A 14,882-nucleotide genomic window follows, 5' to 3' on the forward strand; every position below is an offset into this window, starting at 1 on the left:
AGTCCTTTTCATAAGCATCTGCCCCGGAATTGTAGACACTAGACACAACCAGAAGCGTAAGCCCCTCTAACTATAGTGGACTATAACTGTTTTAGTCCCGAAACTAACTATCATTTGTTTCAGTAAGCGAAGTGCACCAGGAGTACTTTCTAAAGACCGGTGCCATTTTGTCAGGCCTCGCCGGTTAGGCCTCGTCGGTTAAGGGATAGCTTAGGGGGGTATAAAGAGGGGGACTAAGTAACAAAGGAGCAGCTCAGGTATATATAGAGCGCTAGTAATATACCTCGAGAGAAGGGCAGATTTCAGTAATTCCTCTTTTAAACCCTAATAATAGTTAGCTTCTATAAGCTTCTTCCCTATATCGTATACTTATTAATAATTTAAAATCTCTACTTATAAAGGGGACTAGGCCGGAAGCTTAAAATACTAATAAGAACGAGACGTAGCGAGAGAGCGTAGTTAGTATTATAATAATAAGAAAAAAATAACTCTTTTCTATCGGACCCCCTAGAGTCGCCTCCTCTTTAGTAAATAATATAAAAACGAAGCACGGTAGAACTATTAACGTAGCGGCGACGTAAAAGGACCGTATTACTAAGAGTATTAATAAATTTTAAATAAAATAGTAAACCTCTTACCCTTACTTACTAATACCTAAACTAAATAATAAGTAATAAGTTAATAGAACTATAAGAATAAGAACGATAATTAAAAAAAGAAATCCTTATCGTAACGTATAAAGAGCGCCTACGTAAAAAACGAGTAAATTTAGAACGCTTATAGAGCTCCTCGGATAGCCCGGCCCCCGCGCTAAGGGCTACGGTCTTAACTATAGCGGCCTCGGACGTTAGCTTCGATATAAACGGAAACGTAAACCCCCGGACTAAGGATAGTTCGATAAGTAAAGCCGTACTTAAAGCGCCGCTTAAGTAATAATAAAGCGACGAGTTCGTACTACCTAAGCCCCTATTTACTAGCTCCCTCCCGACTTAAGTAAGCGCTATAAATAGAACGTTTACGTTTAAACCGCTATCCCTCTCTAACTTATTATACGCTAGTAAATCGGTACGGGATCTATAGAGCTTCCTTTTTAACTATTATTATTACTTCGACTTATAGGCTTAATAAATAAGAATAGACTATAATAAAGTAATATATATAGTTAGCTACCTAAGTAGTAGTATAAAAACCTCCTAAATATACTATATCTTTAACTACTAAAGGACCCCCGGTTTTATAATAAACTAAGTTATATAAGAGGAACTAAAGACCTTCTTATAAAATAACCTATCCGATCCCGCTAGCTAAAGAATAATAGTAAATATATAACTAAATAGCGCCTTATAAGGCTAAAAAAAGAAAGTCGACGAGTTCGTTAGTTATATTAATAAGCTTAAGATAGAATTAGAATATATCCCGATAAAGAAATAGAGGATCTCTATACTAATAAGTAAGCTACGGCCTAAACTACGCCTCGTAATAGTATTATAAATAGAACTTCTACGGACTTATTTATAGTTAGTATCGCTAATAAGACGTATTAAACAATCCTCGCTATTAATAAAGAGCCTACGAACGTCCCTTAGGTAATATTCTAACTTAAACTCGAACGAGCTAGTAAGAAGATACTAGGGCGCTAATAAGTTAAATATATAAAGAATACGCCGTAACTTACTTAGTAAAGATACTACGTATTATAATTATAAAAAGACTAGTTATATTATAAGGGATTACTTATAACTATAAGAGTAGTATTAGTAGTACTATAACTATAGTAAAACCGAGTACCTCGCTAATAGCTACCCGAGCGTTATATATTATAAATATAATTAAAAAGGGCATAAGGCCGCTAGCTATCGATTAGACCTCGCCCTAGCTAAGTAGCGCAGACCGGTAACGAGCTCGAATACTATTTTAATAAAAAAAGTAACTAGTAATTAATAAGGGCGGCGCTTAGACGTCCCGACCTATATATGCCTAAACTACGTATAAGAGAAGCTAAGCGCCCTTATCGATTTAGGAGCAAAAGGGAACGTAGTTAGTATCGGGCTACTTAATAGCTTTAACGCTAATCTACGAATTTACCTATTGCCGTAGCTAATAAACGTCGAGGGTAAATAAATAGAGACGCTAAAAAGCTACTACCTACGGCTTCGAATTACTAATAGTAACTACGTAACGGAGATATAGTTATATCGCTTCGTAATAGCTAATATTATAGTACTTACGCTTATCCTCGGTTTCCCCTAGCTAGAGGATATCGACCCGCTAATTAGTTAGAAATAAAAGAAGTAGTAGTATCTAATCTACGAACGATATATCCGCTTAGACGCCCTAAAAAAGGGGCTACTAAACGACTTAGTTTTAGTAATACTCGCGTATATCGTAATTAACCTAGCTATAAATAGTAATATAGTACTAGCGAGCGTAGCTAAGGACTAAAAGCTACGTTACTAAGACTTTAACGACTTATTTTTAAAAAAGAAAGCTATTTCGTTACTAAATAGAGCACTACATAATTACTATATCGAGCTAAATAACGCGGCGCCTATCCCCTAAGGACCTATTTACTTACTATCGAACTATAAGCTCGAGATCCTGCGCAACTATTTAATAAAAACAGAGGCTAGGGGCTAGATACGCCCCTCTATAAGCCCGGTAAGAGCACCTATCCTTTTTATACCTAAAAAAGGAAGAGAGCTACGACTTTGCGTTAACTATAGAGCGATTAATAAAATTATATAGAAAGATAGAACGCCGCTACCGCTAATTAAAAAGATACTAAATAGACTATCTAATACCTCTATTTTTACGAAGCTAGACCTTAAGAACGCGTACTACTGTATACGTATAGCTAAGGGTAATAAGTAAAAGACGGCTTTTCGTACTAAATACGGGTAGTTCGAGTACCTAGTTATACCTTTCGGGCTAACTAACGCGCCCGCGACTTTTTAAGTGCATATTAATAACGTTCTAAGCGGCCTAGTTAACACTATCTATATCGTATACCTAGATAATATCCTAATATATAATAACGACTACGTAGCGTATAAAGAGCACGTACGTAGCGTACTATAAAAACTATAATAATAGAACTTATATCTAAACGGTAGTAAATGCGAGTTTTATATATCGCATATAGGATTCCTAAGGTACATCGTATTTAATAAAGGTATAGAAATAGAACCCGCGCGCACCGAAGCTATAGCGAATTAGCTATTTCTAAGGAGCGTTAAAGATATATAAACGTTCCTTAGATTTATAGGGTTCTATTATAAATTTATTAATAACTACGCTAAAATAACGGTACCTCTAATAAACTTACTAAAAAAGGTAAAACCGGGATAATTAGAGCTATTAATACTAGCCGTAGAGTCGTTTAAAAAGCTATTAATAGTATTTACTAACGCGCTAATACTACGACATTTCGACCTTACCCTACCTATATAGTTATAAACAAACGCTTCGGCTCGAGCTATCGGCTTAGTAATTACGCAATTATTTAAGGGTAATTAGTACCTAATTATTTATAAGTCGAGGAAATTAATAAACACGGAGAGCTATTATAGTATAAGAGACGCAGAGCTACTAACTATTATAAATATACTAAAGAACTAATAACACTACCTCGCTTATAGCCGAGATTAAGTCGTAGTATTTATAGATTATTTTAACTTATAGTTCTTAGATATAAAAAAGAGACTAAACGGGAGATAGCTACGCTAACTAGACGAACTCGTAGCGTTTAATATTAAGATTAGGTTTAAACTAGGTATAAAAAACCTAGCGAATAGACTATTACGAAGACTTAACTATAATAAAAATAATAATAATAATAGAGCGGAGGAGCTACTATCGAAGATAAGAGAAGACCTTTATAACGTTAAAAATATATAAGAGCCCCTTAGAGTCGTAATAATAAAATATACGAGGACGAGCTACGGGAATAGCTCTTAAGTAAAAGGGATAGTAAGTATTTTAAAAACGGAACTAGTAGTAGTATAAAGAAATAAATAAAAGAGGTTAGGAGCTCTAGCTCGAGGGAACTCCGAGGAGTACTTTAAGAGGTATAACGGGGCTACGAGCCTAGGGTATTAGAGTTATAGCATAGTACTTAAAAAACTACTTAAGCTTATTATTAAAACTATAAATCGCGAGCTACTCGTTCTATAGGACTCCGATATAATAAGAGTACTTAAAATAGTATTTAATAAAGAGGGGTTATTAATAATAAGTTAACTACGGGCTACTTAATAAGAGGACGCTTTTATAAAGGATAAGTAGTAAACTAAGAAGAACCGACGGCCTTACTTAACTAAAAAGAAGTAATAATAGAGCTAAGTATACGACTCTAAAGGGCTATTATACTATAGCGGCCGCGCCTACGTATTACTATATAAGGGGCTAAGAAGGGAGGTTATCGAAGTATATTATAATACGCCTACGGCGGGATATTATAATATAAAGCGGACAATAGCGCTATTAAAACGCTACTATTACTAAAATAGAGTAAGTAGGGATATAAAAAGTTATATTAATACTTATATAGTATACTAACGGACGAAGCCTTATTATTATAAGCTATATAGCTTACTACGCCCCCTACCTACCCTAGTTAGGCTATAATAAGAAATATTACTAGACTTTATTATAGGCTTACTTATATTAACTACGCTAATTAGGAGGCGCCCCTACGACGTAGTACTTATCGTAATAAACCGATTTACGAAGTATAGTATCTATATTGCTACGAGGACGACCCTTATAGCCTAGGGATTCGCAGACCTCCTATTTATAAAGATCTTTACTAAGTTTAAAATACTTAAAAGGATCGTTTCTAATAGGGGGTCGTTATTTATAAATAAGTTTTAAACTTATCTTTACTACCTTTTAATAATAAAGAGGCGTCTTAATACCGCGTTCTACTTATAGACGGACGGTTAGATAGAATAGTAAAACTAATACTTAGAGTAATACCTTCGCTATTTCTATACCTAGGACTAATCGGATTAGGTATAGCGTCTTTACCTAGCCGAGTTTATATATAATAACGCCTAGTACTTAGTAATCCGTAAAGCGCTTACTAAGGCCCTACTCGGGTTCCTACTTACGTACTTTATATCGATCTTAACGGGGACTTAAGATAGTATATAAAATATCTTAGCCGAGGAGCGTACGGCTTAATTACGAGCTAATTAAAAAGTTCTATAACCCCTTATATAAAAAGCACGCGAGACGTATAAATAATAAGCTAATAAAGCTAGGATAGATATATTATATAAAGTAGGCGACTAAGTACTACTATTAAAAAAGAATATTAGGAAGTAGCGTCCTAGCTAGAAGTTAGCTAATAAGTATCTAGGCCTATTCGAAGTTAAATTAATAGTTAGAACGGCGGGGGTCGCTTATTAACTAAACGTACTAACGTAATATAAAATATACGATATATTTTATATATCCTTACTCGAGCCGTATTAATACTGCGAGGAAGCCCCTCGGAAGCCCTTATTTATCGGGGATATAAATAGGGAGCTACTTTACGAAATAAAAAATATTATATAATATAGAGGGCCGAAGAGGAGGCGATAATACCTAATCCGGTAGAAAGGATATAGTAGCGACGAAAATACGTAAGAGCTAGCTAGGTATATCGAAAACGTAGCGTTAATTAGTATATATAAAGAACGAGTTTTAATTAGGTAGCGCGCCCTAGCTCCTAAGGAGCCTAATAACGTAGCGAACTAGCTATTAATAATAAAAAAAAGGGGCTACGTAGCTACGACTAAGTAGCGCAAACGCGCTAACTACTAACCGTTTTCCTAATCCCTATAACGCGCAAAAGGACCGCCCTTATTTATAAAAAGACCGCCCTTATACGCAAAAGGGCCGCCCTAGCTATTATCCTAAGGGTCGTTATAAAAAAAATAATCTCCCTATTATTAGCAAATCTATAAATAATTAGCTACGAATACGGAGTATAGGCGGGGCGACTATATACTAACTAGAATATTATTAAAGCGGCGTACTTCGTTATAAATAATACGAAGTAGCGTAATTATAGCGTCGTTATGGGACGAAGACGTAGCGCGGGAGGAGCTCGTAACTACCTCTTTATTATTACTATTAATAATAGGGGTCGAGCGGGCCTCCTTACTAGCGCGCTTAAGTACCCTCTACGTATTACTAGCGGCGATTCGGTAAGTCTACTAAAGCTATAAAGTAATATTAATAACCTAAGTAATAATAATAATAGAGTAATAACGGAGCGATAAACCTCTAAATTATAAACGTCGCTATTAGAAGCGAGTACGGTACTCTAAAGGGTTCGTACTATAAATTCCGCGGACTTAGGGACCTAAGACGTTATTAATATAATACTTAGGAAAAGCGATAAAATAGCAATAGCACTAAGCGCTTATTATATTTTTATAAAAATAGTCCTACGTAGTATACTTAATATAACGTACGCTAGATCCTAGAGAAATATTAAATAAAAGAGCGAATTAGGGGCTATAAATTACTAACTTAGCTAATTATAGTACTTAGCTTTTAAATCGAGCGCTTTACGTATAATATAAGTAGGGTAAGGGAGCGGGCGCACCTAGCCGACCCCGATCTTCTTAGCGTTCACCTTCTTTTTTTTCTTAATAAGAATTTATAACGGTTAGTATAAGTAGTATATAAATAGCAATATACGTACGAAGTTAGGGCGAGTAAAGGGGATATCGGGCTTTTTAAGCGGACTATTACTACGGCTACTACCGGGCGTACTTATAGCGTTAATAGCCGTTCCGCTACTAATAGTAGCGACGTTACGATTAGGGGCTATAGTTATACTAAAACGAGTTAGTAGCGACTACGGAACGACTTTAGAAAAGACTTACTTAGGCACGGGGAGTATATAAGAATAGGGATTTAAGAAATATTCGTTAGTTATAATATTTACGTAACGAGGGAGTAGCGTAGACACTAATAAAAATAAGAGATTATATATAAAAAGGATAATTATAGATAAAAAAAAAGAGAAAAGGAATTCGGAATTATAATAGCTTAGAAGGGGGTTAATATTAGTAAATAAAAGTAGGGCGACGACTACCTAGGTACCGGTAGTCGTAAGAACGGCCTATAAGTAGGAGCAACCTAAGTATAGAATTATAAGGTTATTATTTAAAATAAGGGGTCCATACTCGGGCTAATAGGCGCCGCCTATACCCGCCCTCGTACCGCATATCTAAAGACCTCCTAAGTAAAGGATTAATATAGTATATATAAACTATAAGCGGGCTTCGGGACAAAGCCCAGGGGAGGGAGTACCCTATTAGGCCTCGCTAATTAGGCCTCGTTAATTAAGGGATAGCTTAGGGGGGCATAAAGAGGGGGACTAAGTAATAAAGGAGTAGCTTAGGTATATATAGAGCGCTAGTAGTATACCTCGAGGGAAGGGTAGATTTCAGTAATTCCTCTTTTAGACCCTAACAGCAGTTGGCCTCTGTGAGCTTCTTCCCTGTGTCGTACACCTATTGACATATTTTCAACGAGTATGCGCCCGGTGTTGCGCTCGCTACTCCAGAGGACTCTGTCAATGATGTTCTCAAGGTCATCTACGACTCCAGTCTTGAGAACGGCAGAGGTGGCGAGTTCATCTCTCACTTGGGCACCAAGAGATGGTTGGAGGCCGGCGCAGGAAGCGTTGCTCTTTGAAGGACACATGAATTCATTATGCTCAACGGTCCAGAATTGAGACGTATGATTGTCGAATGTTTGCAGTCAGTCGGGTAGAGAACCATCACTCATTGCTTCCCAATACCGAAAACCTCCAATATTCGAGCCTTTACCAGTTCAGTACCTATGGAACAATCCCAGAATGGCAATCAGAGAGGTGTGGAAAGTAAAGCCATGGCCCGTGATTCATACTTGTGATTGTAGTGGAGACAATTGATTAGACAGGTACACCTTTGGGGGAACAGCTCACTTACTGACTCATGGCCACTCTTTGTGAAATCGAGTATTGTTTTAGGTGACAATCACATCAGCTAGATCACGATTGTCGAAGTACAGCACTCGGCATACAGCTCTTATCATCGTGAGAACTCATTACACGTGCATGCAGGTTACTCAGCTTACTGAAACATCAGCTGACCTGCGGTACAGGTCAGCCTGGACTACATATCACGCACACATGCTTCTTGAGGCATCTTACTGGATGAGTCTGCTTGCCCACGATGATATAATCAAGAAAGGTAACTGACTTCAACTGAGCGTGCAATCAGTCTATTCCTCTTGTAATCGCTGATTTTACCTAAGACTACACAGAGGACAAGCAACTCATACTACATTACCACGAGTGGAAATACCAATACTTCTCATTCTCAACTTCTACGTGACATTGACACCTAGATATCTCAATACTGATAAACTGTCTTATGATGCACAGGGGCTCTGTTGTGATCATTATCACTGCATGCGATCTGGGTGTCTCACGATGCTGACGACCTACAGTGTCCAAGTACACATCTGCCGTCATCAAGACTCAAGCGGTAATATCAAGTATCTGGTACTTCTTCCGATCACATACCAGCCTTACAAGGTCATAGACATTCTTCTTCGAATTGAAATTAATTGTCTGACATCAACGGACTAAGGTAATACCATTCGAATGATTTGTACTGTTGTGTTCCAGGTCACAACCGAGACATAGACTGCTCTAAATGCGGCGTAGGAGCTCATACTGCCATAAACAAAGACAACATGATAATTAAAATAAGTAAGGCCATATCCCTTAGCTCAGTTGCTTATTCTCACCATCAAACTCAGAACCTACTCGCATTACGTCGGATCCATTTCCAGTCTTCTTTTGGATAAGCACTCAGCCCCAGGCAAGTTCACTAGCCATCACTATGAAGCCAACTACTTTTGCCATCTTCTCTTTCACGGTTCAAGCTCTGTCAGCCACTCTGTTGAAGCGCGAATGCGGCGTGCCACCAGGCGCACATTGCGATATGGTCGGCCGGATCAGGTGCGAATTTAACGGAGGACATATGATACATTTGGAAGAGTCAGGAGAAGTTTTGCGGAGAATCTGATTGGAGGGAGGCCTATGTTAACCCTTTGCAAACTTCAAGATGTATTGCGCTGCTGATAATACTTGGTCGTACGGCTCGAACTGCACTGCGGCTGGTAAACCTTGCCTTTGCGAGACGCTGTTTGAACTCAACTCAGCTTGAAGGACGAGGAAGACAGAGGCAAAATGGCTATGGCTTTGACTTGAAACCAACATAATGTGCTCTGGACAGGCTATTTCCAGTGTTATCCTCGAATTAAGGTTATCGTGTAAAGACAGAAACCGCGAATCGCTCCTTGTCCACTCGCTTCCCATCTAGTGTGAGAATAAGTCTATGCCTATCCATCAATAAATCTCAGCCAAGTAAACATGGCACACTTGCAGTCCCACGGATCGATGGCGACGTTGAAATGTGCTGATCCATCATGCTGGGAATCCAATTTGCAAATTCAGAATTGGAAGTCTCACAAAAGGGGGTTTCCCCTCACGTTGTCCCTTACTCATACAAGGACATTTGCAGTCAAGTATCTGATTGGAATTGTTCACACTTACCAAAAAAAATCTTGAAAACAAAAACTTAAGATCCGCAACAAGTAGATAGTGCTTTCCTCCATTGGAATCATTCAGAAGATAAGCATTCTCACCGTTGAGCATTTCGTGTTGTTTGGGAGCAGAGACCCAAGCTCCAAGCCTCTGGACCCTGACTTCAACTGTGGGGGCTCATAGTGGACAAGTCCCCTGTTTCCCCACAATGTTGCTTGGCTAAAGTGCTGCCGCCAGCCCGCAGTCTTGGGCAGATCACCCGCCGCTATGAGATCATCTGGGCCGAGTGACTAATGACCCACAAATGAGTAGAAAAGTCTGAATCCAAAGCGATGCCAGTTGGGCGATAGGAACTGATCTCGTCGAGAACATGATCTCCAGGGCGTCCATCGTGCTTGATTAACCCTTTTGAGCAGCCAGTTCAATGTCTTCTGTGATATTTGTACTTGTGAGTCAAGTATTGCGCTAATAGATTTGGTGGTTAAGGGGGAAGTTAAGGTTTGCTTCCCAGCTCATCGAATTAACCTGCCAATCCAACTATAACTCTAAAGAAGCTGACCTACTTTATCATGCATTACATCAAAACATACGTAGTAAGTCGACCCACCCCCTTTTGGCCACCCCCCCCTTTTGGCCACCCCATTTCTCCATCCCAGCCACCGCATTAAAACCCTACCCACGATTTTAAACTACTATAATAATTACAAAAATCGTTTAAATGTAATTCTTTTTTATATACTTATTTATTAATATATAATAGTCTCGTATATTAAAAATAAAGTTATTTAGGCTCTTAAGGCTATTAAAAGAGGTCTCTTAGTTAATCGGGCCTCGATTAAGTTCGGAGTTCTAAGGTTAACTCTTCGTAACTATAAAAGAGGCTACTAAACGAGGGTAATAGTATTCGTAAACCTCTAGAGGCTTCTTTTATAATAAGAAGATTAGTTAGCTTAGTAAGTTCGTATTTAGTATAATTTAAATATTATACTAACTTATAAATAGCTTATAAAATTCGCTAAGCGAGTTCTAAGATCTTAGGGGGATATAAATCCTCTTAAAAAGAGATAGATAGACGCTTTTTTAAGGAGAAACTTATTAATTAAGGTCTAGAGAAGTCGTACTATCGATTCGAGGCGTTTAAATAGGGCTATTACTAATATAATTAAGTTATAGTTTAGATTACTTAATATACTAGAAATTAGCGATATTAAATAGGCTAATAGGTATAATATAAATAAGATTAGTATCTTAAAGGGTAAGGGATTTAATAGCCTAGTTTTAAGTAAAATAAAGACTATAATAGTACGAAAAAAAGAGCTTAGTTCGCGTACTTAAGTATTTATAATTAAGTATATTTTTATTAATAGTCGAGCTATTAAACTACTAGTTATATATAAGGGAAAGTTAGTATAATAATAGTAGTTTCTATTTAAACTTAACCCTTATATTAGTTAGAAGTTTATAATAATAAATAATAGCTAAACGACTAATAAGACTACCCTTAAGTAGTTAAAAATAGTATTCTTATTATAAACTAAGACCCCCCCCCTTAGGGGGCTTAGTATACTTAATAAGCCTTAACTATTAGTTCTAAATAACTATAGGAGTTATATAACGATAGAATTTATATAGGAATACTATAGAAATAACGTCTACTTACTATTCTTATTACTATATACTTCCTATATCCTCTAGCCGTTAGATATAGCTATTTTTAAACTTATTAAGTCTAAGTATAAGAAGGAGCTTAGTAAAGAGGATATAGTAAATAATTCTACTATCGTTAAAAAGTAGTACTTCTTAAGCTATTATTAAAAAGCTCGTTTAGTTAGTCTAACGTTATTAAATATACGAAGTAAGTAAAAAATAACTAGACTATATCCCCTTAATATAACTAGACTATTTACTAATCTAATAGTCCTACTTAACCTAGTTATACTAACTAAAAAGACCGTAGATACTAGGTAAGTAACTAGTAATACTAAAAAAGCTATTAACTAGGTATTAGCGGCGTCTATTATTAACTAGTTAATACCTAAGAAGGCTAGCGAACTCTACGATTAGTTAAAGTTATTTATAAAGCTTAGTCTAAACTATAATACTTAACGACTACTATTTAGAAAAATAAAAAAGGTATTTAGCGAGTAGGCCTACTATTTAATAGCATCTTAGTACTATATTCGAGTTCTAAAAGCTAAAGTTAACTAATTAAGGCCGTAGAAAAAAAAGAGTATACTAATAAACCTAAATACTAAGTTCGCGAATATTTAGGATATATAGAGAGCTTAGGAAGACTTTAGTAACTGTTTAGTTAGTCCTAGTTAACTCGCAGGGGTCGAATTACCTAGGGAGAATAATAACTATATTATTATAGTAATAAAAGATAGTTAATTAATTAAGTATAGTTAGTAGCGATGTTTTAATACTATGTTTTGATAGGGTGGCCAAAAGGGGGGGGTGGCCAAAAGGGGGTGGGTCGACTTATAGCATCCAGATTTCCGTCGGCAACGACAACACCCCCGATCATAATTAAACTTAAATAAGACTCACAGAAGGCACATATTTTACTGACATTTCATTGTGAGGCGAAACCGCCAAAGTCGTACCGCTGAACTTGCCGCTGGCGAGAACAAGGCGGATCTTGGCGTCCCCGTGCGGGCCAAAAGTGGATTGAAAGACGTAACAAGAACTGCTGAATTTTCGCCCGCCGTCCCATTCTCTAGGCGGAGGTTCCAGATCCAGTAATGCCTTTTCTTTTTTATCGTGTCAGAAAATCTTGAGCCGAATGTCATTCACGCCTTGGTCGGCTCAGATGGCGCGGAATGAACCCGCGTGAGTCAATCCAAAGTTGCCGAAGGTGAGAGGAACCGGAATGTCGTCTTCTTGAAAACATTCTTCCCTCAAACATATGCCGACGAGAACCGTTCCCGAACAACTCAGAATCCGGGGCCCCTCAAAGTTAACCGCTGCAGGAACAAGCCATTTCTCCACCGATCCAAGCTGCGTGTTCATGTTGGCCTGTTGATTTCGATCGAGTCTATTCGAGCGCTCCACCGAGCCTGACTGGTTCCACCTTCTCCGCGGTTCAGCAAGTCGAATTGTGAGGGAATCGCGATCGAGGCCAGGATCTCCCACCACTCGGTTCCTACTTACCGAGTCTTACCCCGGATTGCGCAATACAGAAATCATGGGGAATGAGGCTGAAGCAATGAGAGCGCCTGTCGATCCTGAGCGTCAAGATTTGCCCAGCCATCAAGGATCAAAAGGCCATGAGCAAGATCCCATTGCGCCACCTGCGTTCTCGACGGGCTCGGGCGGCATCATCGAGAAGGAAGAAGGCGAATTGATCAACTTCAAGACATTACATTGGCTGTAGGCTTCTTCTACAGCAAGATTTACCTAGAGATATGCTGACGTTGGTACAGGCAAGGAGGCATCGTCCTCGTCGCAGAGACAGTCTCTCTAGGAATTCTATCGCTTCCGTCCGTCCTTGCAACCGTTGGACTGGTCCCCGGAGTCATTCTCATCTGCGTAATCAGCGCTCTTGCGACCTACTCTGGTCTTCTCCTCGCCGACTTCCGGAAACAGTACCCCTTCGTCCAGCACTTCGGCGATGCGGTCGAGTTAATTGGAAGGCCCATTGGTATGGGTGGCATCTTCCGAGAGGTCTTCGGATGGGCCCAGACTATTCTGCAGGTTTTCCTCATGGGAGGTCACATTCTCATGTGGACTATTTGCATGAATACTCTCACGAATAGTACAACATGTACCGTCGTCTGGGCTGCTGTTGGAATGCTGGTGTTCTGGGTCTTCAACGTTCCTAGGACCTTGAAGTGGACGAGCTGGATGTCAGCAACTTGTGAGTCATCAATTAATTGCCATGAATGGTTGCTAACTTCCGCAAGCCTGCGTATCTATCGTGGTGGCTGTTCTAATCACGGTCATTGACGTTGCCATCGAGAAGCCCATTGGAAGTGGGTCGATTGACATCTTCAAGTCCCTCGGCTTTTCTCCCGCTTTTCTGGCTGTCACCAACATTGCAGGTGCATTCTGTAAGTAATCCACACAATGAAAAGATCAGAAACCATACGGACTTCTGCTCACAAAATCCCCTTCTAGCAAGCCATTCGATCTTTTTCAGCGTCATCGCCGAATTCAAGAACCCCGACGATTGGCCAAAAGCACTTGCCTTCCTTCAGATCACGGATACAACCCTCTACATTATCGCTGCCGTCATTATCTACGTTTACGTGGGCCCCGATGTTCCCTCGCCGGCTCTATCTGCAGCAGGTAGTGCAACTATCAGGAAAGCGATTTGGGGCGTTGCTATTCCCACGATTGCCATCGCTGCCGTTATTTACGCCCACGTTGCTTCTCAGTACGTGTTCACACGTATCTTTGGTAACACTAAGCATGTTGTCAGAAGAACCCGAGTATCGACAATCTCTTGGCTTCTCATCACTCTGGGTATCTGGGGAATTGGCATGGTGATATCTGAATCCATCCCCGTCTTCAACAATCTACTGGGGCTGGTCTCTGCTGCCTTTGCCAGTTGGTTCTCCTTTGGACTGCCAGGTATTTTCTGGCTCTGGATGCACAAAGGTAACTGGTTCTCGACCTGGCAGCAGAAATGCCGGTTCGCGGGGTCTTCGCTACTTTTGCTTGTGGGAATCCTGCTTTGTGTTCTTGGATTGTGGGTCTCTATTGAGTCCATCGCGAAGGGTGGATCTTCCGCGAAACCTTGGACATGCGCCAGCAACGCCGCAGAGTGAGGTACCTACCATCTTAGTTGGGGACATTGATATACGTAGTCGAGTCCTGTGTATTACTATAATGCGACATCTCTATCATTCAAGTCACGGGGCAAGGGTCTTCTAATGAACCATAACTAAATTTATGGTTGTGTGTTTTCGACCTAACGTCATGGCTGGTCGGTATCTTGAGTTGGTGACTGCACGGAAGTTGACTGTGGCCGACTGCCTCCGACGTGTTTTTTGGACCTAATTTAGTACTTTACTAGCACGAGCAAGGGGCAATACAGTCGTCCAATATTACTTCCGCAGAAAGTCTGCGATACGCACGGTGAGCCGGGAATGTGCGGGGAATAAGTTCTCCAGCTCTCGGACCAGGTTGCCTGGCACCCACGCACCCCGGCACGCCTGGGTAATTTTAGGGCGAGGATATCCTGCCAGCAGCTCCCGCTATTCTGCCCCCAAGTGTGGCTGCGGCCGCTATACGACTACCGGTCTCGGGCATATATATAAGCTAGGCTCTGCGT

General features: G+C 39.5%; 2 protein-coding genes across 2 annotated transcripts; both read left to right on the forward strand.

The window, feature by feature from the left end:
* Positions 1–7,757: 7,757 nt before the first annotated feature.
* Positions 7,758–9,028, forward strand: CLUP02_13382 (uncharacterized protein; the record flags this gene model as incomplete). Its single annotated transcript, XM_049292321.1, has 7 exons — positions 7,758–7,879; positions 7,948–7,995; positions 8,038–8,240; positions 8,305–8,380; positions 8,435–8,472; positions 8,500–8,587; positions 8,815–9,028. 7 exons carry the CDS (start codon positions 7,758–7,760, stop codon positions 9,026–9,028), a joined length of 789 nt encoding a protein of 262 aa, XP_049149467.1.
* Positions 9,029–12,791: 3,763 nt separating this feature from the next.
* Positions 12,792–14,482, forward strand: CLUP02_13383 (transmembrane amino acid transporter; the record flags this gene model as incomplete). The annotated part of the gene is made up of 5 exons (XM_049292322.1): positions 12,792–12,976; positions 13,030–13,463; positions 13,510–13,656; positions 13,724–14,372; positions 14,461–14,482. The coding sequence occupies 5 exons, from the start codon at positions 12,792–12,794 to the stop codon at positions 14,480–14,482; spliced, it is 1,437 nt and encodes a 478-aa protein (XP_049149468.1).
* Between the last annotated feature and the right edge of the window lie 400 nt (positions 14,483–14,882).

The sequence above is a fragment of the Colletotrichum lupini genome, chromosome 7 (genome assembly GCF_023278565.1).
Source record: "Colletotrichum lupini chromosome 7, complete sequence".
Classification (NCBI taxonomy): Eukaryota; Fungi; Ascomycota; class Sordariomycetes; order Glomerellales; family Glomerellaceae; genus Colletotrichum; species Colletotrichum lupini.